The sequence below is a fragment of the Amblyomma mixtum genome, chromosome 3 (assembly GCF_055824585.1).
Source record: "Amblyomma mixtum isolate Tamu chromosome 3, ASM5582458v1, whole genome shotgun sequence".
Taxonomy (NCBI): domain Eukaryota; kingdom Metazoa; phylum Arthropoda; class Arachnida; order Ixodida; family Ixodidae; genus Amblyomma; species Amblyomma mixtum.
Window position 1 is genome coordinate 170,957,387 of NC_143014.1, and position 24,795 is coordinate 170,982,181.

The 24,795-nt window shown below is 48.8% G+C and overlaps 1 protein-coding gene across 2 annotated transcripts in view; it reads left to right on the top strand.

The window, feature by feature from the left end:
- Positions 1-24,795, top strand: part of Ac76E (adenylate cyclase type 2 Ac76E) — a 508,349-nt gene that overhangs the window by 456,097 nt on the left and 27,457 nt on the right. For both annotated transcript variants that reach the window (XM_089581917.1, XM_089581916.1), the window contains 2 exons: positions 13,663-13,795; positions 14,446-14,601. In XM_089581917.1, the coding sequence (XP_089438043.1) occupies positions 13,663-13,795; positions 14,446-14,601 (289 nt within the window). The remainder of the gene's footprint in view (positions 1-13,662; positions 13,796-14,445; positions 14,602-24,795) is intronic.

A 24,795-nucleotide genomic window follows, 5' to 3' on the forward strand; every position in this document is an offset into this window, starting at 1 on the left:
CCCTTCCTTGGTTTCATCCTGTTGCCCGAGCTGAGAAAACCAAGCCGGTCGCTATGTTCCACCCCTACGCACGCTGGGCTATCAGTTACAATATTGCACCATATAGCCGCAGAAGGGTATATAAGCGGATCGCACTAGCTTGGCTAGAGCCACGCAGTGCGGCACGCGTCCACCCGCGGTGAACGCTAGCGCCACCCGTCTTTCCTCGCGCGCATCGTAACTCCCTCCACGCCTGCGGAATATATATTACGCGTTATGCATCCGGGAGTCGCAAGCACGTCCTCATCCTCACCGCGTATCGGTTCACACGCACAGGCTTTTGCAAATGTGCAATCGTGGTAGGCATAACGGCAACATGTGCGCGTATGGCCTTCCCTTGTATTGTAGGCAGGACGTTTTTTTGTTCGTTTTTTTTTTTTTCTGCGTCGAGGAACGGCAAGAGTGTACGGAAGAGGTCCCGCAAACACGTTTGTTTATGGGCAGCAAGAAATGAACGGCCGCCTTGCCTACTAAGCGGGCGCTCTGAACGTGCGTTCCGAGAACGAGGCCCCGACGAGTGGCGCTCGCTTGCGCTCAATGCGCCGACGTGGACGACTCGGGGCGCTCTGACAGCCCGGCGTGAAACCAATCGTGAGCGGCAGGAAGCGGTCTCTGCTCCAGGCGCGGCTGCGATGAGTGGTCTGAAATTAACGGGCTGCCCTGACACGGAAGCCACCCCCCTGCCGGATGACAGCTGCCGCCTGCGACGTTTGGCCGCGCCAGCCCGGCACCGCTCAGATCGATGAAGGCGCTGGTTCCGCCGACTCCTGGCCAGGCGGTCGCGCGCTGAGTCGGCGATGCGTGCCCTTGCTGCGAAAGGGAACGCGCGCACACTGCCGCGCCAGGTCAATTATCCGCGTGGCACACCGCGGATGCGCTTCCGCCTGCACGCTCAGCTACAGATTGTCGCCGGCGCCGACCTGAGGGGCGGGCAGGTGCGTCCAGCGCGCCGGCCCGCGATGTGCGGTCTTCGTCTGTTGCGCAACTGCGGCGAGCCGGCGTGGCAGAGTGGCGAAGGCGACAAGAGCGAAAGAAATGAGAGGGTGCAGAGCTAGCCAGAAGGACGTGTAGAATGAGCCGCATGTGGCATGCATCCGACGCACACTCATCACGGACGGAGTGCACGCTCCCTTTGTTTACAGAAGTGCGAGTCGACGGCTGTAATCAAATCTACACGCGCGGACAAAAGTAAACGGAGCACGCAACTGTCTTCGAATATTTTTCACGCGTCACCTAATTGAAATTTGCAGCAGTGGTACGCGCATGCTGGTAGAGGAGGTTGGTGGGCTTTCTTGTAGACAAACAACGCTTCTTCATTACCAATGGAGAAAACGACGCAGACCAAGACAACAAGACCGCGCTCTTGCCCTTTATCACCGATGTGCAGCTTTTGTCGCAAGTAAGGAGCCCAAAAGATTTCTTTCTGAGCCATGCTATGTAGTTCACTATGCATCGACTCTGTTTTAAACTCCTGAAAATCAGAGCATCTCTCCTCTTTACCTGTCCGAAAACCTAGGACTTCCACGGATGCTACTTGAGCTCAGCTACACAGCTTAGAAGTTCCTTGGGTGACAAGGGCTGTAGCCGGCCGTTATAGACCGTCACCCCGTACAGCGTCGCCAGCTGTGCAGCCGTGGTTGAGGTGTTTGAAAAGGGCATCCCAGTGGTCAGTGCGGCCTCTTAGAGGGTACTAAAGATTCATTCTACAGCATTCCTCACGGTAAGCTCCTCCTTACAATGCTTAAATTCATTGAGCGATTCGGTACAGTTGCCTTCCAGAACGCATATGGCCTGTGGGTTAATACTCTCTTATAAATTTTATTCTTTTACCTGTGTTCCGCAGTTGTTCGTACTACAAGCTCATTGTTCTTGCCGAAAAAGAGACTATGTGTTGGCGGTAGCGTTGCTCTAGTTTTGTGCCACATCTTCTTAGCAAAATTCGACAACTCGCTTCGAGGCTTGCTACACGACGACCAAGTGCTTTCTGGAATGATTGATTATATATTCAAAAATTTGCAGCTTTTACCTGACGAATCCATGCCACGTGTTAGCTTTTCAAGCTTCAGCAGACGCCATGAACATTCTAGTGGCTATTCCGTCACGTTTTTAGAACTTCAACTAACTTTCTGTGGCAGTGGCAATTTATGATGGGACTTTGTGCCAAGAACTAAGACTGAAAAGTGGGATTGCAATCAAGTTTTCTCGGAATGCACTGCAACGAAGTTTCCACCACGCAATGAAAAAATGGCTTTGGCAAGGCGTCTGAACGTTTGCGAGCTACATTTTTTTTTTCCTTTCAGCTCTTGGAAATGCAATGTATCAATCATTTCTCTAGCATATGAAAGGCAGTGTGGAGCAAGTTGATGCCATGGACGGTAAAGAAAGAAATTTGAAATATGGCATACAAGTACCGAGTGCCACACAATAGTAAGAAAGTGGCTGTCAGCGTGGCGCAAAAGCTGTTTTGTTTTTCAGCTCCGTGAAAGGTTTCGAGCTTGTGCTAGCGTACGCTAGGGGCACGTCAAGGAATGGAGTTCAGGAGAGCAAGCTGCCGGGCTAGTTGGTGATGCATTTGTTGAAGAAGTTAGCGAAAAAAACGGACAAGGGACAGAAGAATGAACACAAAACACATTCACGAGCGCTCGTGAATGTCTATTGTGTTCATTCTTCTGTCCCTTGTCCGTTTCTTGCGCTAACTTCTTCAACAAAGGAATGGAGCGTGCACGGCGCAGCATGGGAAATTCTTCAAGACATGTGCCATGCGTTTCCTGTCTTTAAGGCGCTCTGTACACTATTTTCTACATTGCGAACACGCAGCGTTTTCTGGCAGTGTGCTACCTAGCACTGGGTCTTTGAATGCGATAGCAAAAACCACCCGGCTTCTCTGTAATGAAACTCCCTGCTGGGCCACTTGTGTGATGACGTCATCAGGGTCATAGGAACCAACCAGAGAGCACCGTCACATTTGAAATTTCGAAGGACTCCCAAAATTTGGCAATTGGCAGAGGGCGCAGTCAAATTTTAAATTACCAAGGAACCAGAAAATTTGCCATTTGGCTTCTACACAATTTGCACTTCCTCCATCCTTAGAATTGGGACTTGGCCCGGCAAAAATTTGGCACTTGGCCAACCTCCAAAATTTGACAGCTTGCACACGTCCAAAAATTGGCACCCCCAAATACGCAGTTGGAACACCCCAATATTTAGCTCTCATGGCCCATTCCTAGACTTCGGCACTTGGCCCACCCCCAAAATTTGGAACTTTGTGGCATGCCCTAAGCCGATTTCTTGCTGATTCACGGATTCAGCAATTTCTTGCGGACAGATTTTGTCACCAGCACTGACATTTTTTTTTTTTTCTGAATATCTAGCGCCATGTGCGCTTTCGAAACATAAAATTACTCCACGTTCCTTATGATGCTAATTTCACATAACCCTAGTATTTTAATATTGCAGTTTCCAACTATTTTAAGTTAGGCAGAAAATAAATGTTGTTCATGCGTGTAATAATCCGCCACAGTGCACCTGAAATTGCGAGATCACAGAAGATAAGTCGCTCGTCATCATCTATGGAAACGACACGGCAGTAATCCTCAGTGCGTTGGCCAGGAAACGTTTGAACCCACATGATAAGCCTCTCGGGTGGAATTACTAGTGTTTTCCGGTGGAAGACTAATGAATTGGCTTCCTTTATGCCAGGCTATGCTATGTAGAGAGATAAATATTATTTTGACTCGAACTGACGAGCGGCCTCTTAGAGGGTTCAGATGCCAAAAAGTTAACAACGGCCAAATAGGCCGGTGTATTAATCATAGGCTGCGTGAACGCCATGCTTCCTTGAATTCCCCAGACGAAGCACATCTTAAAAAATGTCAGCATTTTTGGTAGAAGTGGGTGCAGCGAAAAACGTGAACTTCTAGAAGCGTGTTATGTCAAGATGCAGGGGGTTGGTCAGTGTATCAGCATGCCGTCGCTTTGCCTATTAAAATATTTGTTTTGTTTTTTTTAACAGCAGTCGACAAATTCGTTGTAGGCTTTATATTTCCCCACTGCTCTCTGTTATTGTTGGTTTCCTTGTGCACCGCCACCCGTCTTTGCCGTGGTGGCGATGCTGTACATAAACACACCGCCACCCCCACTTCTGATGTTGTACGTGATTCGAATGGTCTAACACGTTCACATGCTAAGGTGCGGTGCTACAAGCAATTCCGATGCGATGCTACAAGCAATTCCGATGCGATGCCTTCTCATGCACGAAAAATCTGCTGTAATAAAAGCTGATGGGGAGCCGAATAAATCAGTCGCAGAAATACGATGCAAAATGCACTGAAACACGGAGCGCACGTAATCTACTCGAGCCCTGTCTAGATGATGCAATCGGACTTGCAGTAGTATTGAAGTGCTAAAAAGGAAACAAAACAAATATGGTCAAAGCAAACTCTTTTCAACGTAAAAAAAAAAATGAATTGCAATTTGTGCTAAAAAGAGATTATGCAGGGATATGCATTCTCGGCGTCATGCGTGCCTACGCACTTGATGACGCCCATAGTTCTTTGCGGTGGTTCCAGAAACGGAATCAGACAGGCGAGTGTTTAAGTTTGACGGCTACGGTATAGGCTTGCCAGGACAATCTGACACGTGCCACCAGCTACTCTGCCAAGTCAACACTCCTGCTACTTGTCAACTGCGGGACATCATCGTTGGTCGACGGGCCTCGTGTCTCAAGAAACTTGAGGAGACGTGGCCGCAGCAAGGGCGTGCCGTCCTGCCGTTTCCCGTCGTTCCGCTTAGTTAGCGCTCACAGTCTCTGCGGCAGCTCATTTATTTCGCTAAGGAACGTCTCATTATTGGCTTCTCAAGATACTTTGACCGTGTTTACTTTGGCTCTTATACGTACTTGCGGCGGCTCACCACTGCAGCAGTCTTTTCTTGTGTTTACATTTATTTCGCGGATCATTAGCGACACTCTCTCTCTGCCTGTCACCTATGAAGCAGCATTCAAGTGTGCATCGAAACAAGAAGTGCATTTTTCGGGCTCCAGATCGGTTTGTTTCCTCTTTCGAATGAACTATCAGTACTTCTCTCGCAATAAAAAGGCTACGTATGTTTCGCGATTCTACGAGGGAGGGCGCTCTCGGCTGTTGTGGTTAGCGTAAAGACGATGCCGGCATACGGGAAAGAAGAATAAAATCGGATGCGAAACAGACCGCGGATGCGAAGGGGGAAGCATAGAAAGGGTAGCATTCGGCTCTTACATGCATACGGTTTTGCGAAATAAATGCAGGTTTACAGTTAAAGGTAATGTCTGGGTGCAGCTAAAAATTGAGGTAGTGGAGTCTGGCAACCTGGGCGGCTCTGGGGCAAGAAAAAGTGAAAGAGAAGCGTTACAGTTTAACAATGTGGCGAGGCAGAAAGGAAAGGAAAGGAAAAAAATCTGGTCAGTGCCAGTTACCGGCGAATAATTATCATTTTTCCCTGTGCAACTTTCTCAGTCGGATAGAACTCAGGAACGAAGCGGCAGATTCCCCCCAAACGAGGCCCTCCAGTATGTGGCGTCCTCCGATTTTCATGACACCGCGGCTAATCCGATTAAGCCGTGGCTTAATTCCCTTTAATCTGTCACCCTCTGCTATGTCACACAAGCAGTGTCAAGGGGATTAACCACGACTGCATGAGAATCAGTTCGACGCCATCGGCTGGGGAGCCTCCTTTAAGAGTCATTAGCCGCTTCGGTCTTGAGTTGCATGCGGCTATAGTTGAAGCCATTCTCGTACCCCGGTTATCACAACGTCTGTTAGTCACTGTCAACAAATCACATTATTAATAGCAATAAAACTTACAGGGCTGTTCACTATGAAAGGGAACAAGCAGTTTCTAAAAGAAAAAATATTTTTTGTTGTTACTTGTCTAGTAAAGTAAATAATGACTTTTGCATATTATACGCCACGAGGAAAAGCCGGTAAAAAAAAGCAAGACAAATCTGCTTGTGAAGCGTAATTACGGCTCAATTAGTAGTTGCATCCTTAAACTTTATTCTTTTTCATATTCGAGGACCCGGTACATCTGTCAATACGAGGCGACAAGCAGAAATTGTGCATTAGTAGCACCTTCGCTGGCGGCTACCATTTATTATTACATTTTTGCCCGTGACATTTCGCTTGTTGATTAGTTTGGGGTCAAGCCCTAACAGTCTTTCTTCATGCTTGAATACCGTACATGTAGGATCGTGGATGCAACACGAATGCAGGCAGGCAACTTAAATTTCAAACCCACTGGCAATTTAAATAAAAAAAAAGAAGACTGAGAGAACCTAGTTCCACACTTTCAAGGAAAGAGATGCATATAACAACACGCCAGACTTTCTTTTTACTTCATGTTCGGCTGAGCGCTCAGAGGAAGTGGCTACACGAACGTCTAAACAGGCCATCGCTGTCGAACGCTTCACTGACGTTAAATGGCGTCCTCCTTGTCAGCCGAGTATGTTCAATGCAGCACGGACAAATGCCCGGGAAGCACATTCGGTCGCTTCTCATGAGATCGGCGATGGCAAGCCGGGTTGCGTGACTCGATCGACACCAAATTTGCTCGCCGTAATGAGTCACTATTGTTTTCAAGTCTGTGCCCTATTTATGAACAATACTATTATGGCCCACTAGTTGTTAGGTTCAGGTGACGAATTGTTATGGGCCAAAGCAACTCTTCAGACTATGAGGCGAGCCGTAGCGAAGGTCTTCGGATAGCTTGGGCCATCTAGGCCTTTTTAAGGTAATCTGAAACCTAGCAAATTCTTCGCATTTCTAACATTTCGTCTCAGTCGAAATGCGTTCGCCGAAAAAAAATGCCTCAGTGTCTCCTTCGCAGCTGTGAGAGGAGGGTTTTTTGGCTTCGTCATCGCTGTCGTCAGTAACTGAAAATTCTCTGACGACGGCAAGCCATGTGGCAAACTATGACGATGACGTCTCGGTGTCGTGATGTCACTGTGCTGTCAGTGTCGCCAGGACAGCACGCAACCAGCTGTGAATCAACGGAAAACGTTCCCAACCCACGCACCTTATAATATCAATTTAATCTATCAGTGTAATTTAGCCCTTTAACGCCCAGTGTCGCGAATTCGCAACATACTCTTTGCATGTCGTTTACTGATTACTACATGGAGCTTTCATACAAACTTTTATTTCAACATGCTATCTATAGGCAGCTCTTTCCGATAAAGATGTTTGATCTTCGTGTAGAATAAGCAGGCACGCATGTGTGACTTTCAGCCAGCGTCCAACCGCTCTTTTTTGGAAAAAAAAATAATAGAGAAAAAAAAAGACGCTCACGAAAATGCCGAGAAAGGCACAGTAAAAGTTCTTGTCCTGTGTCTTTCTCGGCCTTTTCCTGAGTGTCTTTTTTGCGCTATTGTTCGAAAATCTACGCACCCGCCACAAATTGTGTTAAACTGTCCAACAACTCCTCGTCTCTCACTTTCTGACATGTGTTGCGGCAAAAAGAGGAAGGCATTTGTTCGATGGAAAAAATTAACCACGGTCTCTGGGCCTTCGAGTTGGTCTTTCACAGTACTCTGACTAGCTGCACAAAATGGACCAAATGCCCATTGTTCGTAATTCGCGACGTACCAAATTCGCAAATTTCAATGCCGCTAACAATTTTTTATATTGTCTTGTCAACGTGGGTAAATTAGCCGGCATAATGTGAAAGTAATGATTGTTTTTTTCATTCCTTCCTAATTTGGGTTAAAGAGTTAAGGCGTCAATTACGTTTTTTTTTTTCCTTTAAATACGCGAAGATGCTGCGATGTAGGTGTGACAATGATGAAGGTTTGGAATGAATACTGTAATACGGCCGAAAGAATTTTTCAGCGAAAGGCCGCCGCGGTGGCTCAGTCGTTATGGCGCTCGGCTGCTGACCCGAGGGACGCGGGTTCGATCCCGGTCGCGGCGGTCGATTTTCGATAGAGGCGGAATTCTAGAGGTCCTGCCCGTGTACTGTGCGATGTCAGTGCACGTTAAAAACCCCAGGTGGTCGAAATTTCCAGAGCCCTTAACGACGGCGTCCCGCCTGAGTCTTCAGCGAAAGTAAAACCGCTTCAGCGAAAGTAAAACGTAAGTGCGGCTTTATTATAATCAGCACATCTTTGCGTGCGCATTTAGTGCGTGGCACCTGCCTGATAGAAGAGACCCAGCTACCTCGCTATCTAGCATCGAAGTGGAAAGTCGCGGCGTTTATGAAGAATGTGCAATGCATTGTGCTTGTCGGAATAGCGCTCAGTGTTTAATATTCCTGTAGCATTGATCATGAAGTTCGCCTTTTCAGCACGTCTTATCACCCCAGGTGCGTTTTATATCAACATTAAGCACACAAAGGCAGTACGCGTTTCCCTGGAGTATTAAATGGCGGCATAAGTCGCACAGAGTTCAGCTGTTAGAGCGCATATTGACCTTCCAACCATTGTATGGCGCCCGCATTAAGTGTTAGGGCAGTAAAGGTGGCCATAGGCGACCTTTCCATGTAGGAGAACCGGTCTGCGCAGGCGTGTGCTGTCGCACAGCGAATAGTCCAGTTCGGTCTTTCTTCAGTGCTCTCGAGGGAGCTGGGGTAGAACAGCGAGCAGCCCCAGTGCGGTTTCACCGAGCAACCGCTCGTGAAGTACGGTACCGCGAGGCAAGCAGCCTTTTTCCAGCTGTCACGGCTCTTGCGCCGAAGTACGTATTTATTTGCTTCCTGGTTGTAACAACGTCACACCGCCGTCAGTGAGAACTGGACGAACGAGCGACAAAGGCAGTGTCGGGGAACCTTCCGCTATAAATGTCGGGCAGCGGAGGCACGAGCGGCCGCTCGTTTATCGCCGACGCCGTGGGGCAACTGTGGCTGCCGAAAAATCAGTGATCCGTCGCCAGAAGGGAGAAACAGGCCGACCTTCTTTCGGGGACGCGTTTAGCGTCCCGCCGCCCGGATACGTTAAGCCAGACTTGTCGCGGGGGCGGGAGCTGTGGAGATACGGGTACCGCTTTGTCCGCCAAGACGCGTGCGCTTGTCCCGAGCCGTTAACGCGGGTACGTGCAAACCGCTCAAGCCTACAGCGTGCGCACAATATTCGGGTCTAGGCCAAAAGTGGCCGGACGTCTTTTATGCTGCCTCCGATGTCGCCTGGGCGGACGAGCACCTGAGAAGTGCGCGGCGCGTGGTGCCCCGGCTTTCGTCAGAGAAACTCCATCCCCCTCCCCTCTGCTTTAGCCTGGCCTCCCCTTACCGCGAGCGAGTGTGATCGATGCCCGGCCGCGCCCCTCCTCTCTCTCCTCCGTGCAGTGTCGCTCGTAAACGGCCTGAAGGATGGCACGGCGGCATTCCTGCTTTACTTTTTTGTTCTTTATTTGTTCTCTTCGGTGCACGAAGCCCCGCGGCGCTCCACCTGAAGTAATCCGCGCTTGAAATTTCGCCGCGCCTTTTCCTTTATTTTCGCCCGCGCCAGGGGTGTGTTATCGCTTTCTAAAGCAGACCTCATACTCCCCGCCTTGCGCCTGCCTCGTTTTGTCTTCGCTTGTGTTTGTCCGCGAGCGGAATGTGTACCGTGGAACTTTTCACCCGTTTCACTCCCGTGCCGCGTCGCCTTTTCCTTTTTTTCCCCTCCTTATCTGTTCTTTCCATATGAAAGAGCGGAGTTGGTGTAGGCGCCCTTGATTTTATTTCGCGAAGCGAACATTTTCTGAATAAGTAACGTCCACAACGGGTTGGGCTGACTTCGTACGGCGGATGCCTTCGCGCTTTACCGTTATCTTTTCTGGGTGCTTCATTTGTAGTTCCACGGGAATATATATATTCCCTATCCATATACGGGTAGAACACGAAAGTACGATGCTCATTACATGTATGATGCAGGCAGGGGATGCAAAAAAAAATCTATCACCAAGACATTTAACAGAAATATCGCCGACAAAAGCTGCCACTTGAAGCAACGTTTGCATCCAATCGGAAATGACATTACGTGTTTTAAATGTCATGACTTTTGCTGTCATTTTTAATTAATTCCCTCTTTGTTTACTACATGTCGACATATACATGTCGACATCGAGGCGAATAATATGCTGTCTCTGTGCTGTTGACGCACAATGAATGTTGACTAACTCGCCCAAATTTCAGCTTTATTAAATATACTATCTGTCTCCGCCGACATAATAGGGATCGTATCGCCCAAAAGCCGTGACGCTGTCTACTAAGAGCCCCCAGTAGCCTGGTTGAATATTGTTCTTCGTTTTAGAGGGGATGGAAAGCCAAATCTTCCTTCATCCTAAGACACTTCGAACGAAGAAGGTCGTTTTGTACAATTTTAGCCCACCTGGAATCTTGTTCATAGAATGACGGCCTGTGGGGCGAGTTGGTGCATGACTGAAAATACTGTTGTCGTTGTTGCGCCGCAGTATTTTCAGTTTGTTCACAGTGTACAAAGTTGCCGGCTCCAACCAGCGCTGCAGGATTAGTGCCACTTTTCATTTCACGCACGAGTGCACTAATCCTCCACTAATCTTTAGTTCACCTAGTCGTTATTCAGTAGAGCGGAGAGCGGAAAGTTGGTACATCGTCATGAAGAATAAAACCAACGAAAGGTACGCTAGACAAATTAAAAAGCACAGGACGACGCTGGACCTTCAACTGAATCTATTTCGGTGATGTTCCCATATAAACTCTTCAGCAGTGATGCCGCACGTGCGACGGGCATTTTTTTCCAACTTCGTTGTACTTTTGTATTTTTACATGCAAATGGTTATGTGTTGCGCCTATGCGGAATCATTGCTGGAGAGTTTATACCTGAACTTCACTGAAATTCATTCAGTTGAAAGTCTAGCGTCGGCCTTTTTCACGCAGCTTGTGTTTTAGTGCTAGAGGAGATACGCACCACAAAAGGTATACATTGATTTCGTAGGTGTCAGCGGTGTTACATTGGCTACAAGTTCGCATGAACTCTCGCAGTAACGTTAATAGGCCGTAACTTGAGGCTCTCCCCGGAAATCAATAGCAGCATTTATGTACGTCAGGCCATGGTCGCCATTCTCTTGCAATTTCTTTTCTTTCTTTCGGAGTTGGATGCCACTAAAGCTGCAGCAGTCTTGCAATGTCGCACGGCATTACCGTAGGCGTTGGATCGTCCTGTCGTTGCGTTGTCGCTGTCAGGTTTTCCTTTATAGCTTGCATTTTTTTTCTCTTTATTCGCCCGCTCCTACAACGGAGGTGAGCGAACCACATCAAGTCAGGCGAGAGCGAGCACGTGAGGTTTAGAATGCCAGGCAGCTCGCATTTCTCCCCGCAATTCATCCGCGTGCGCTGCCGAAAGCTGTCTCGAGACGGGATGGCTCGCTACGCACGCTCTCAGAAATTCGTGCGCGAAACATTCGATCCGTGTTATTGCGGGGCTCACGAAGAGCCTCCGGACGGCTGAAGGCATGTACGCGCTTTAATCTGTATGAAGGCATGTACGCGCTTTAAGTACAAACCCCCAGATGTACTCGGCGACATGTGTCGTTCCTCCCCTCTCTCCCTCGCCTACCGGGGCCTTATCTCGTCATCTGGCAGCACAGAACTGGGATCAAATCTCACGGGCTGGATGAACCGGGGATATTTTGGTCGGCTCTTTCCCCACTGCGTCGGCACCCAGGCGTGGCTTCCACATGCGCTGGGACCGGTATCGCCGTTCCCGCCCGAAGGAATGTCGCCGCGCGGAATCCCCGCCGTATCGGCCTCTGCCTGGGATCCCTGTCACACCCCGCCCCCTCTCGCTTCGGAGCTGGCGCGCCGCCTTCCACGTGAGCGCTGCGTGCCTGCTCATAGACGCGAAGCTTCCCGAAGAGGCGCTGAGCGACCCCCCGGCAGGGCGTCGTGTTCTGGCAGCGGAATAGCCTCCCTTCACCGAACGAGCCTGCATGCATTTATTTCTGTAGAGTCGCAACATCCAAAGGCATTGCCAAGTGGGGCGATTTTAACGAGACAGGTGAATGACGGCTTTCCTGAATGCGGCAATGTCGTCAACGGCAGTGACGGAGGATGGAACGTGGTTCTCTTCGGTGTACTAGTGCGTGGCCCGAAATAACTAAAGCAAGAAAAGAGCGAAATAATGGTCGTTGTGAGTTCAGCATGCACTCGTGGCTGGTTTGATGTGACGTGCCTGCTGAATATAGGAAAAGCTGCCCACAGAATGTGTGACTGGCCAACTATGCAATGAAATGCAGAGTGAAAGGCTGCAGAGCAGGCAGCGACGGCTCAGAGGGTAGTAAACCCCAAACACTGGAAGATTAAATAGAAAAATGTGCTCTCTAACGCTGGATCATGTTTTCCGAGCATCATTTTAATACATCAGACACTAACATTAAAGCAATACTAGAAGAACGGGATGGACAACAAGATGGCCGAACTTTGCATCTGTCGCCGTTCCGCTTCCGTAACGACTAATGGTGTAGTCGCTAAACGTAGTTTTAACGCGGTATCTGACCTCGCAGAACTGCGAGTCTCGCAAACTGAGCATTCATGCTTCGAGCGACAGGACCTTGTTTTGAATTCAGATCGATAGAGAGGGAAGCTTTAACTTTCAAAAGTGTGGAGAGGCATGTCGGTCAAAAAAACTTGCGTCTAGTCTCGCAACTCACGCTGGAGGAAGGGAAGGGGGAAGGGCAGAGAGAGGTAAAGAATGGCGGATGAAGCTAATGGTGGAAAGATGCAAAAAAATTCATGTGTGCACACGTGGTCTCGAAGGCATTGAACACACATGTGCGCACAGATCATTCACATACCTACTACGCAAATGCCTCAAAGACACTGCATAAAAGACCGTCTAGGCCGCTTCCTCGCACAAACTGGAGAACTGTCTGCCCTGTGCGCCCGGCTTGACCGATATCCACCTAGACACCCATGACTGCCTCCGAGGGAGCAGGCGTCCAAGCAAGCGACACTCGTTCGAAACGTTTTCCTCTGCAGCGCACATTTAATGCCCAAGCGTGGAATATAAAATAAAAATACCTGATGTACTTCAGAGGGTTGTTGCTACAGGCGTTGCATTCAAGGCTGCTGCTTGGTTCAGTTTTGTGGGCGCAGCGTTTATTATACGCGACACAAAGCCATTCCAGGTGGAATGGGGTTCCCCGGCGTCGTCTAATCTAAAGCGGATGCCTAAACCGCAAGCTAGAGTCTACTCCGTAAAGGCGATCCTGTTGACGAGGGTGCCATCATTGCAATGCAAATCCTAGTGATTTGCATGGAATGTGACAGGAAGCTTGCAATGTTGGATATGGAGAATGCGACACCGATTAAATCATCGCTAGCATGTGCCACCTTACCTTCTGTGTCGTCCGGTTCATTGCCAGCTACGAGACAGTAGCTCGGAGCCCACTAAATTCTCATGGTACGTCATGCACGTCTGAGACGCATGGTATCTGAGAAACTCGCATCGTGAAGTTTGATTTACTGGGGTTTAACGTCCCAAAGCGACTCATGCTATGAGGCTATGTATATTATAGACTGTCGCTGTATATTAGTCTATGCTCATGCCAAAGTGACGTTGTGACTACAAATTTGTTCACAAATTCTCTTGATAAATAAGTGGTCAAGAGCTCATCCCCTGCTGTTGCAACCCTCCAGGCGCGTGCACATTACGAAGGCCACCTACCACCAGCTGGACGGCAAGTTCGAGACCGAGCCCGGCAACGGTCACCAGCGAGACCAGTATCTGGCCGAGCACCAGGTCGAGACGTTCCTCATCGCTCCACAGAAGGTGAGACTGGGCGCGGCCTCCCACCGAGTTTCGCAGACTGGTCATATTAGGTGCATTAAACACGGTCGTTTGGAAAGAACAGGGAGGCAGCACTTTGTGGCCGCTCTGCTTCGAGCCACCTTGCACACTTCGAAACGTTTTGCGTTGAGCAGTTAGTCAAATTTAGTAAGCGTTGGCTGCATAGCTTTCAAGTCACCTCCGCAACTGGCCAAGGACAGGGTTAATTAGAGAGACATGGTAGAGGTCTTTGCCCTGCAGTGGGCGTAGTCAGGCTTATGATGATGATGAATAGAAACAGGAGATAAATTCACAAAGCCCATGTTCATGCGTAACAGCGGTTCATGATGGGACCATGCCTTATCTATCGTCTCGTTGGCTATCGCGACTACACACAGCCCTCGTTTAGCCACGAAATATTGCCATACAGGAATATATTCAAACAGCTTCCTGAATTTGACCACAGTCTTCCTGTCCTGCAGCAATACCTTTAGCTCTGCATGTACGCCACGGTCTGAGACAGTTTTAATGTTGCATAATTTTTGCCTCGGAGAGAGGAGAATCTTTAAACGGTTCCCCTGTCAGTGACATGTATGCTGTCCCGGGGCCCTGTTGGCCGCCACAGTTCACGTTCTGCTGTCGCTGTGTCGCAGAAAGAGACCTCCGAGGAGAGCCCGCAGGCGGTGCGCGAGAACGGCAACCGGCACCGGTCCACTTCCAAGATGTACAAGCACGTCGAATGCTGGGGCGCCGACAAGCCGTTCGCCAACATCTCCGAGACCACCCTGGCCAAAAACGTGGGCCTCACGGTACGCACTCTACAGGACCTGCTCGTTTAGCTGCCGTTGCGGCACTGTGTCCCACTGCTTGACAGGTCCACCCTTTCGCATTCCTCTAGCTACTCTTACGCGCTTGTGTAAAAAAAAAAAAAGGGGGAAAAAAAGAATCATGCGCATGCATGGTTCTGTGACACAGTGTTAAAAACACTTCGCATACACACTGCGTGCGTTGCCGATTACAGTCAGCAGCACCGACATTATTACAGGCGTGGGAAAGCCTCCGTCCCCCAATATTTGAGTTTGTTTTTCCAAATATACAAGCTTAAATTAGCGGAGCAGAAGTGCAATAACACCCATGGACCGTCGTTTCGGCGCACACTAAAAACTCCAGCCGAAACTGGTCCGAAACCCTGATACGGCGAACCTTATACACAGTTTCACTTTCTCTTGTGTTGTGAACCCAGCAAATTACAAGTGTTTGCTATCAGCGTGACCGCAGAGACTGCACTTTTAGCGCTTGCAACTTGTTTAGTTACTCATAATCACACTTCCTCGCTTTACCGTCCGCACTTCCGCTCGAGACTATTCTCATTATCAATTCTGCTTAAAAGCCTCCCATTAAACTTCATTAGTGAAAAAAACCAATACGAGAGCGTTTGGACCTCTATTCGACTTTCGTGTTTGCAACAGTTTTCGCTTATGCTATCTTGCGTATTAAATATTTAAGTACTGTGCCCCGAAGCGATAACAAACGCGATAGAATTTACCAAGTCACGTCTACCATCTGCTGTGTGCAGTTTGATAGATTAAAAAAATGAAAACGGCCAATCGATCGACGGCGGGGCGCCCGTGCTGGAGCGCACGGTGCACGCTTTAACGCAGTTTCCCCCCAAATCGCACCTGCAACTGCCGTTGACCATAACTGAACCGATCTGAAAATGCAATGTTTTTCAGTCAAGAGCGACTGGAGATGGAGATAAAGCGAAAGAAAAAATGAGAGATATAGAAACGGCGGTAACAGGTGCTCACGTTTACTGACGTTAGTAGCGCGCACTACGCAGATCGTGCGAGCGCGGATGTGCTTTCCTAACACCAGGACAGCGGCGACGTGTGTGAGCTGTACACAGCCCCGTCGCACTCGTTCCGGTATTTTGCAACCAAACCGCCTGACAGTATTAGATGCTATCATGTGTGAGACATCTTTCGCGAGAGCGAGCTATTCTGCGACGTTTGATTTGTCCATATTTTGTAACTATTCAGTTTCTTTTACGAGCCGCTTACCGGGCCCGTGCAATCGATGGACGGGAATTCCTTTACTTTCTTTTCTAGTAGGCTATACAAAGAAAACGAAGGTCTGCGTACACGCATTATGCTCTGGAGTGAAATATAGGACGACAGCACACAAGAGAGGAAACGGACGCACGCGGGGCGCTGTGCGCGCACACCTTGTGGTATTTTGTCTCCTTGCGCGCTGTTTTTCTCTAATATAAAGTTCCACTAACTGGTCCACATATCTGTCCCATTTCGCTTCCTCTTCTCAGGGGGTTCACGCTCAAAAAGCAACGTTTACATTCGAGCAAAGGGGAAAGAATTTAAAAAAAAAAAGCCGTCTGCAGGGGCCCGGCGCTCCCACCGCAAGCCGGAATGACGAATAACATCGTTTAAGCAGCGACAGGCTCGTATGTTATGCTCAGGAAGGGCCTCCTTGCCTGAGCTACTCTCCCTGTCAAAAGAAAAAGTAATACGTACGAGCAAAAATGGAAAAAAGAAACCAGTACCCTTCTCGGTTTCAGCAGTTTTTTTGCACCTACAGCCGTACTATATATCATGCACGTAAACATGAGTCATGCTAATGTTTTTCTTTTACTTTTTTAAACGTCTGTTCATAATTAATACGAAAGCATTCCGTCCTCATCCTCGCTATCCTTCGTTATTTTTGTTTGTTTGTTTATTCACGTGTTCCTTGCAGTTTATTGCCGAGTAAATTTTGCGCTTTGTGTGCATTCGCAGCCATACGCTGCTCGCATTGTGTTCGAAGCTTTTATAGCGCGTACGCGCGCATTGCAATAATAAATCAGGGGTGATTGTTGAAAGTCGCTTTTCTTTCTGGTTGTCAAACCTTAGTGAAAGCAAAACCCATTGGGCTATCAGAAGGACACAATGGACATATCTTACGAATTTAGGTGCTCTCGTTGCAAAGCGAAAATAGCCACCGACAAAAAGAGATTGAGGATGGCCATTCAGATGCACTCTAAACACGAATACGCGTATATAGCAGTAAAAAGGGAGTAACCTGGTCCCATACAGCACTCTCTTTTATAGAAAGGAGTGCGCTCGAGGACAGCTTGCTGCATTTTCTCTCCCTTCTGTTTAAAGTTTACCTGTGCCAGTGTAATACAAACCATTCTTCTCCTTCGAATAATTTCATTTCAATTATCCGCTGCGCTGAGTGGCGGATTTCGACAATAGTTGGTACGTGTCGGCGCTTAGCCAAAGACAAAGGATGGAATAAAATAACTAGAATAAAATCGAAGTGGAATATATTTGTTATAACATGCCACCCATGCTGTGCATTGCACCCACTATCTTCCTGGACTGTACTGCACTGACAGCCCATTATTCGTGCTTCTCCGCGCTCTAACCGCGCACTCCGTCATGAGATAGTATGGACGGACGTCGTTCAACTCATCGCTGCACAGAGAAAATAAAAAGGATGCCAATACGCTAGGTGAACCAGGTAACCGACTGTAATGTACAGTGGTGAGCAGCCTTGTCTAGAGCGCTCGAGCGGTGCACTTCCTTGCAAACAAATCCAGATTTTGTGGCAGCCTCTAGGGTCCAGCTGCAACGCTTGCACGGAAGTAGCGCCAGATAGCCTCGTAAACAAAGCAGGCACGAAAACTTTGCCCTGTAATGAGGGACTGCTCTCTAATTTCGGTTTCTGTTACCAAGTGCGCACTGCTCAAGCGCTCTAGACAAGGCTGCTCACCACTGTACTAGGCACGCCTCCCCGTGAGACGAACTATTCGTAGGCGGTACAGAGTCTCTATTATAAATGTGGATCTTGTAGCTACACATGTTTAAGGTGCGCATTGCAGAGGGGCGGGGAATGAAAAAAAAAACTTGGCAGTGCACTGAACCTTCATGTTGCCTGTCCTATGGCGAGGACAAGTAAAAGACCCCGACATTTGACCGCTATATTTATTCTATAAATATTTCTTGTAAACAAGCCCGCTGTAAACAATAAGCTTCTACCCCAAGCAGTATACTCCTTGAAAACGCATAAGACATTCTACGGGTAGTAACCGGAGAATGCGTTCTGCATACAAAATTATTCATTGAGAGGTTCGAAAGAAGCGTTCTGCTCACACGTTTGGTCACGAGTGCAGCGGTGAACTAGCGGCACGTAGAGAACACAGGGCGAGAGAAACTGCAAGCGGTAGGGATAGATTCGATATCTTGTGAAAATAGCTGTTCTTCGGCCGCGCGAGCCTACTTTTTTTATGCGATTTGATGCCTTTGGGCATAAAAAAAAAATAAAATAGGGATTTAAGTGGACGGCTGAGTTTTATATAAAAAAACGGTGTCTACAGGTTAGAAAACAGGCATAGGAGGCGTACATCAAGGAGCCGATTAAATTCGTGGCCAGGGGCCTTTTCAAATGTAACGCAGCCTTTATGAATTGAGCTATATCGAGATAGTAACATCACTGCGTGAGCGAGCACCCGAATAATGTGAAAAGGTCTAGGCTTAGGTCTATTGGAGTTTAACGTCCCCAAGGCGACTCAGGCTATGAGGGACGCCGTAGTGAAGGGCTCCCGAAATTTCGACCACCTGGGGTTCTTTAACGTGCACTGTCATAACATAGGAGGCTAGGAATTTCTGGCTGCGCGTGCTCTAGCTATACGTAACGTCTTTTTCAAAACCTCCCACCCAAACCACTGCGCTTGTTTCCGGGTCATGTAATACGGCTGGTATAGAACTGCCAGCGCCCACAACCGCTGTAAGGTGGGGTAATTTTTCTTCTCACCGCTCACGAGCTATCAAGTACAAGGTGGTACTATGGAGCTCGGTTAACCGGCTCATCAGCAAACCTGATGACTTGAAGACGTTTGGAATGGACGGTGTTTTCATTATTAGAGCATTGTGAGCATAATAACATGGCTTTGCTTTATAGTGACTGCCTGCGCTGCCATCGGTTATAAGGCACAAGGGCGTTATAGTATGCGGTGTTTGATATTAGGGGAGCCAGACACGTATCCACGGTGCCGAATATGCGTACAGAGCGAGCCACTCTTCATGACTCGCTTAGTTTATGTTACGCTTGCGCCTAAAGCGTGGCCCGCATGGAGCGTTTTTTGCCCGCGAAATCGCGTCGCTCGACCGACGCCCGCGCCGGCATCGACGAATTCACTCCCGCATGGTCAGCAGCCGAGCGGCGCGCGCTACGGGCACGTTACGGGATACGCTGACAAGATGGCGGCGCCCTGCTCGGCCGGTTCGGAATAAATACTAGTCACCATTGGATTCTTCGACGCGATAGCTCGCTCAAATGGTAGCGGTTCGCTTTTATTTCGCACACTCTCGCCCACGCGTAGAGGTATAAGCGAAAACTAGCCCCTGTTTTTCAGATAACTTGGCAATTTTCAAGCTCTTAGGCCTAACCAAATGCAGTGTTTACCTCGCAAGAACGACATCTGGCGAAGCAGTTGTCTAGCTTTTAGTCACTTGTTACATTTTCATCTATTTGCAGTTTTTCTTCTTAGAACAAAAAAAGGCTCGCAATGCACCCATCCTAGTTATCAGTAATTACGGATGAAAATTTCTTCAACACAGCGTTGATGAGCCTTGACGTCTTGTCACTAGATGCGCTACCGTTTACGCGTGCCCCTGAGGGACGCTACGGCAGGGCCAGCTAGAAGCGACTCCTCCGAAAGACAACACGCTGCTCGGCCGTTTCGGCCGAGAAACCCGAAACCCAAGCATCGGTACCCTCGGAGCGCCAAACACCCGTCTTCCCGGGAAGCGCGACGCAGTTTTGTGGGTCAAGCTGCAGTGCCAGCTCAAGCTCACGAGTGCGTCTCGCTCGGCCGGCGTGGCTCCGTCCAGAATCACGTGACGCCCGCTCCGGCTCTCATTGGTCCTCTGTCGCTGCCCTCTCCCGGCGTCGGCGCGGCGTCGACGTTTTTTTCTGTTCCGCCAGAACCCGACGATTTGGCAAAAACGTCCTCTCCGGCGGCAAAAAAAACGCTCCGGTGCCGTCGACGCCGACGAATCGCTCGGGAAAACGCTCCATGCGGGCCACGCTTAATTCATTAACGAGAGGTCTAGAGCCTATTGCAAGTGGCTGTCAAACGTGCGAGCCCCGAGTTACTTTCAAGAGTGCCGACTGGTACTAGTACGCACACTGATAAAAGTGACCAGGACACCTGCAGTGCAGCTCAACCAAAATGCTTTAATCTGAAAGTGAGCACTGAGCAGGAAGGTTAGTCAAATTATGGCTACCTCGGCCTTTTTATGAGCCGGTAAAAGGAACCCAACATTAGTGCTTCATTTCAGGCCCCAGCATAAGCAATTTATCCAAAACGTGAAGGTCCAGAATGCTACCTATTCTGCTATTGAGCACAAAGCGCATTCAGAATTTCCAACATATACTCGGCGACATTTTAATGAATAGCGGCTGCCGTTCACAATGGACAGCCCGTTCCGCGAAGATGTGAGGCACCATTCACCGAGTGCCATCGCAGACTTCTGATAGCGGCATAAAGCCACTTCCTTCTTGTTGCTACAATTTGCTCTAAAAATGTAATTTCTTGGCGGAACAGGAACGCCTTTGAGAATGTACTGATCTGTTTCTGACTTTTTTTGTTGTTTTAAACTATCTTTGTGTCGCTCAGCCAGTTTGTGTGATGTGCGTTCTCTTTTGAAATTTCTGTATATTCAGGTAGGTTGTAATATCATGCGCAGCACCGCACTTCATGTAGGCAGCGTGTCGGTTGTTGGGAACTACTACTCCGGGGCCGTTCCTTAGCTTGGTGCAAAAAGCTGACAGCGCTAATGAAATGGAGCGCGGGAAAACTGGAAGACGACACAGGCCTTAACTGGTGTGCGCGTGAAGGAATACAGTCTGTCTGGGCAGAATTTAAGAAAAAAAGAAGTAGAAGGAAAGCAAAAAGAAAAGTTGTTAGCTGCCAGTGCTGTTTCAATTAGCCCGCCTAATCTCCTTGGTGCAAGAAGAAAGCAACAATACAGGAGACCTGACCTACTTGTGAGCACGAAAAGGAACCAAAGCTCCGCGACTGCGCAACACTTGTGTAGAAGGCACGGTTTGCCTGAGGCTTTCGTTCTTAGTAAGTCAAACCTTACGCCGAGCCTTTCTTCCTCGGACACCCGGGAATCGGGACTGGGGCCCTCATCTACTCGATAATCGTTCATTCTCTGAAATGAAGGCCAGGCGCCGGCAGAGCTAGAAGGGGCCGCTGCCCCGTACGATGCGCGACCAGGGCGGTGCTGCACCTTTCTGCCAGGTGTGTTCTTCCGCCAGTCCTCTGGGCCACAAAATACCGGCGGCCGCTGCTCTCGTCCGCAATTTCCGTCGCGGCTCAAGGCGCCTCAAAGCTAGGCCCCGCGACAGCATGGGATGTCGTATCTGCGCGCGTCCTCCGCGGGGACCTGGGAACGAGCACGGAGGAAATCGCGTAGAGACGGTTCGTCCGCATCAGGAAGGGGAGGGGAATCTGCCTGCCGGAATCAAGAGGTTCCTCATTTCCGCCTCTCACGGGAAATACGACGCGTGAGCGGTTTTCCCGAAAAACTCGGCCTCCCGGCTCTCGGACAGGGGCGCAGCATCCCAGCCTTTCTTCGCCTTCATCACCACCCGGCGCCTTTGTCATATTTGTCCCTTTTTCGCCCTCTCTGTCCCACACCCATGCTGCGGCGCCCGGGCGGCCAGCGCAAGCCGAGCTCTTCCTTTCCGGTCGCGTATGTTCGGTCGGCTAAGCTTGACAGCCGTCAGTCTTGCCTGGAAATTTCCCGCTTGGTTTGCGCCATTCCCCTCGGCCGCTTCTCACAGGCGAGTGTGCTTTAGAAAAGGAACCTGGCCGCCAAGCGGATTACTCTCTTTGTTCGCACTCTCGGGAGGCTCCGCAGTGTGCCCGCATTGTGATCACTTTTCTCGAGGCAACTTCCCAAGTACAGAGCAACTAGGTCTATTCTTGGGTTGTGTTCTGCTCGGCAGCCTCGTGTTACTTTTTTATATTAAACGAGCGATAAGGCTCCCCAGCCCAGGAAGAAAGCGGTAGAAGCCGGGACAACTGCGACATGCATTGCAAGAAGGAAGATAAGGGAGAACCACGAACAAGGTTAGCCAGGCACACGTCCAGTTTAATGCCAAGCGCAAATGGGTGGTGGAAATGAAGGGGACGAAAGGGGGAGGGGGAGTGACGAACATTGTTCAACGCCTGTCCAACAATCTCGGACAAAAATTTTGGAAATTGGAAAATTGTAAGACACTGTTATGGATGTATTGAAGGTAATGGTCCATTCTTCTGATAAGTATAGCAAAATCTTTCTTTTAAAATGTTTCCATAGATCGCATCGAACAGTTAATAAGACTGTCATGGAAAACCAATTGGCAACGCTTTTGACGATAGCAAAAACATTAATACAAAAAATTACAAGACTGCCGTCAGGTGACTCCGGATATATCGATTCTTATAGTGAAATCTTACATTATATAAAAAAATTGCGTTCATATACGGTTTCCTGCTCGAAAATGCTTTTGCCCAAAGTTGTTTGGTATGGCGTGTCCATGAAAGGAAACGCGCGACTCCTTTCAAGGACGAGGTACCACGGTATGTCTGCCTATAAAACCATCTGCGCGCGTTAAAACCAGCCTGTTTCCTTTCAGAATTCGATTCCTTTCAAAGTCGATTCAATGCGACGTGCAATTCTGCGATTATATAAGTGTAAATATCGTGCATAGGGAAACAATACAAAAATTGCAAGCAAATGAGAATAACAGTAGCATTCAAGCACCCTGATAGTGTCGTTGGGGCCGTAACCTTACTAAAATTCAAACTTATCTCGCGTTGAAACTTTCTTCATGGTTATGAGGTAAATCTGTCATGCCACAGAATTATCGTCTGGAAAAAAAAGATGCCCAGGCTTAGCTTGGTTAAGCCAACAATGCGTTGCATATTGCGCGGTCTTTTTGCGCGAGGTATTGCTTGGCGGCACTCGATTTTCTCAGCAGCTTTTCCTCCGTGACGTATGGATGGATGGATGGATGGATAGGAGCGCCCCCTTTGAAACGGGGCGGTGGCGGTGCTCAGCCGTCTTTTTTATTTTTTTTTATTTTTTTTCACGTGGTTTGGTGACGTCACGGTTTTTCACGTGGTTCGGTGACGTCGGTGACGTCGGTGGCTGCCCGGCCGCGCCCAAGGGCTGAACTGAGTGATTGCAATATGCTACGCATAAAAATAATTATGATAAAGCTACTCCGATACCGACTTACGTACCAAATTTATCACGGAATGCGGCAGCAGAAATGGGGAAACCGGCTACAAGCGTGAACACCGCATAAACGGGAGTGCCGACCGACGTTCTAACGTAGGAAAGTGTACTTCGTCGAGGACTAAACATGCAGAACAATCCTACTTCTCACTCGTTCCCCGTCTTTGCGCGTTTTTGATTGAAGCTGTTGTGTTCTATTGCCCATCCAATTACACGAGCCGTCCTTTGTGCATCGCCAGAAGGAACTGGCTTACGAAAATTAGGATGGTTCTTGTGAAACAGGCTGCATTGATTGGCCGGCTTGCTGCTGCCATCTCAGTCGACACAGGGCAAGCGAAAGAGTGGCATCACACAACGCATTTTAGAGTCTTCATAAATGTTGTAGCATTTAAGAGTACATACTTGAGAGCCGACGTCACGTGATTAGGTAAGAAGAGGCTGTAGGGAAGAAAGTCCCCTGAAAAAAGGTCCACCGAGGAAGCGCCCTCTTGGAAAAAATGATCTGAAGTGCAAAATTACCCAAAGAATAAATTTTTGTGAAACAAACCTGACAAAAATGGCCATCTTTATTGGACTCTTCCTTGAATTTGAGAGTACACATAATCATGAGGTAAGCATGAAGCTGGTGCAAACTCGAAGCTGCTTTCTCCAGGTGCAATGCATAGGCGCTGAACTACCACCCCCTAAATTGGCATCGGGCCCCTGTGATAGCTCGATGATAGGGTACAGGACATGCACAGTGCTTGCGCCACGCTATCATTAGCATATTTAAATAAGGTGCCCAACAATAAGCGTATTTAGCTTGTATCTAGTCAGTGTATCAAGGTGTCCTTCTCATCTAGTGTTTTATTGCAAATATTATGAGTCTTGAGCGATCAACCACTGCCACACTTGCGTTGCGTTGTCCATACCGTTGCGTTTACGGTTCAGTGATTCGTTCCACCATCAAACTACTTAAATCCGCCTGATAGGGTAAAAGTCCACTAGTGGCACCTCCCGCATCCGAGGCGGATGCTCAAGTCACTGCTGGTTACGAGACGTTTGATGGCACTCGTTTGGGGAAAATTTAAAGCATGAAACTTACGTCCAGCGGGCGTGTTTCCTAGACGAGCGCTTGTTTATTTACTTCCACTTGATAACGCAGCGCTCAACATATCAAACATCGAAAAACGCCACCTCAGAACGCGGGCAGTGAGCGCAGAACGTCGCCCAAAGAGGACCGAGTACCACAAGCACAAGCTGTGCATGCAGAATGCTAGATGATGATGATGATGTCCTCAGACCTAATGGCACATACCCACGGCCGGGGATTGGCCAGGTTACATAGCGGATACAAATGCACTCATGTACAAGGAGAATGCTAGAGTTCGCCGTTTCAAACAAGCTTACAGTCTCATCGTCTTCACTTCCTAATGCGTCCGCATCATCTTTTGAGGTGACGGAAGCTTGACATGGTCTCGTGAAGTCAAGCCTTCATTTTCTGGCGCCTTAGGACATGCGAAAGATGTCAGGACTGCTCTGCGCCGTTCCCGCTAGATATTTTTCCCCCACTTCCCGGGCGCAAAGCTGTCATGTGGTGTTACCTGTACACAAAACTTCTCCAACGATTACTGAAGTACGTCCTCTCTTTGCGTCGGGATGCTGACGGAAGGAGGACACAAGGATTATGCTTGTGCAAGAACCAATCTTACATTGTGGACGCATTATCCG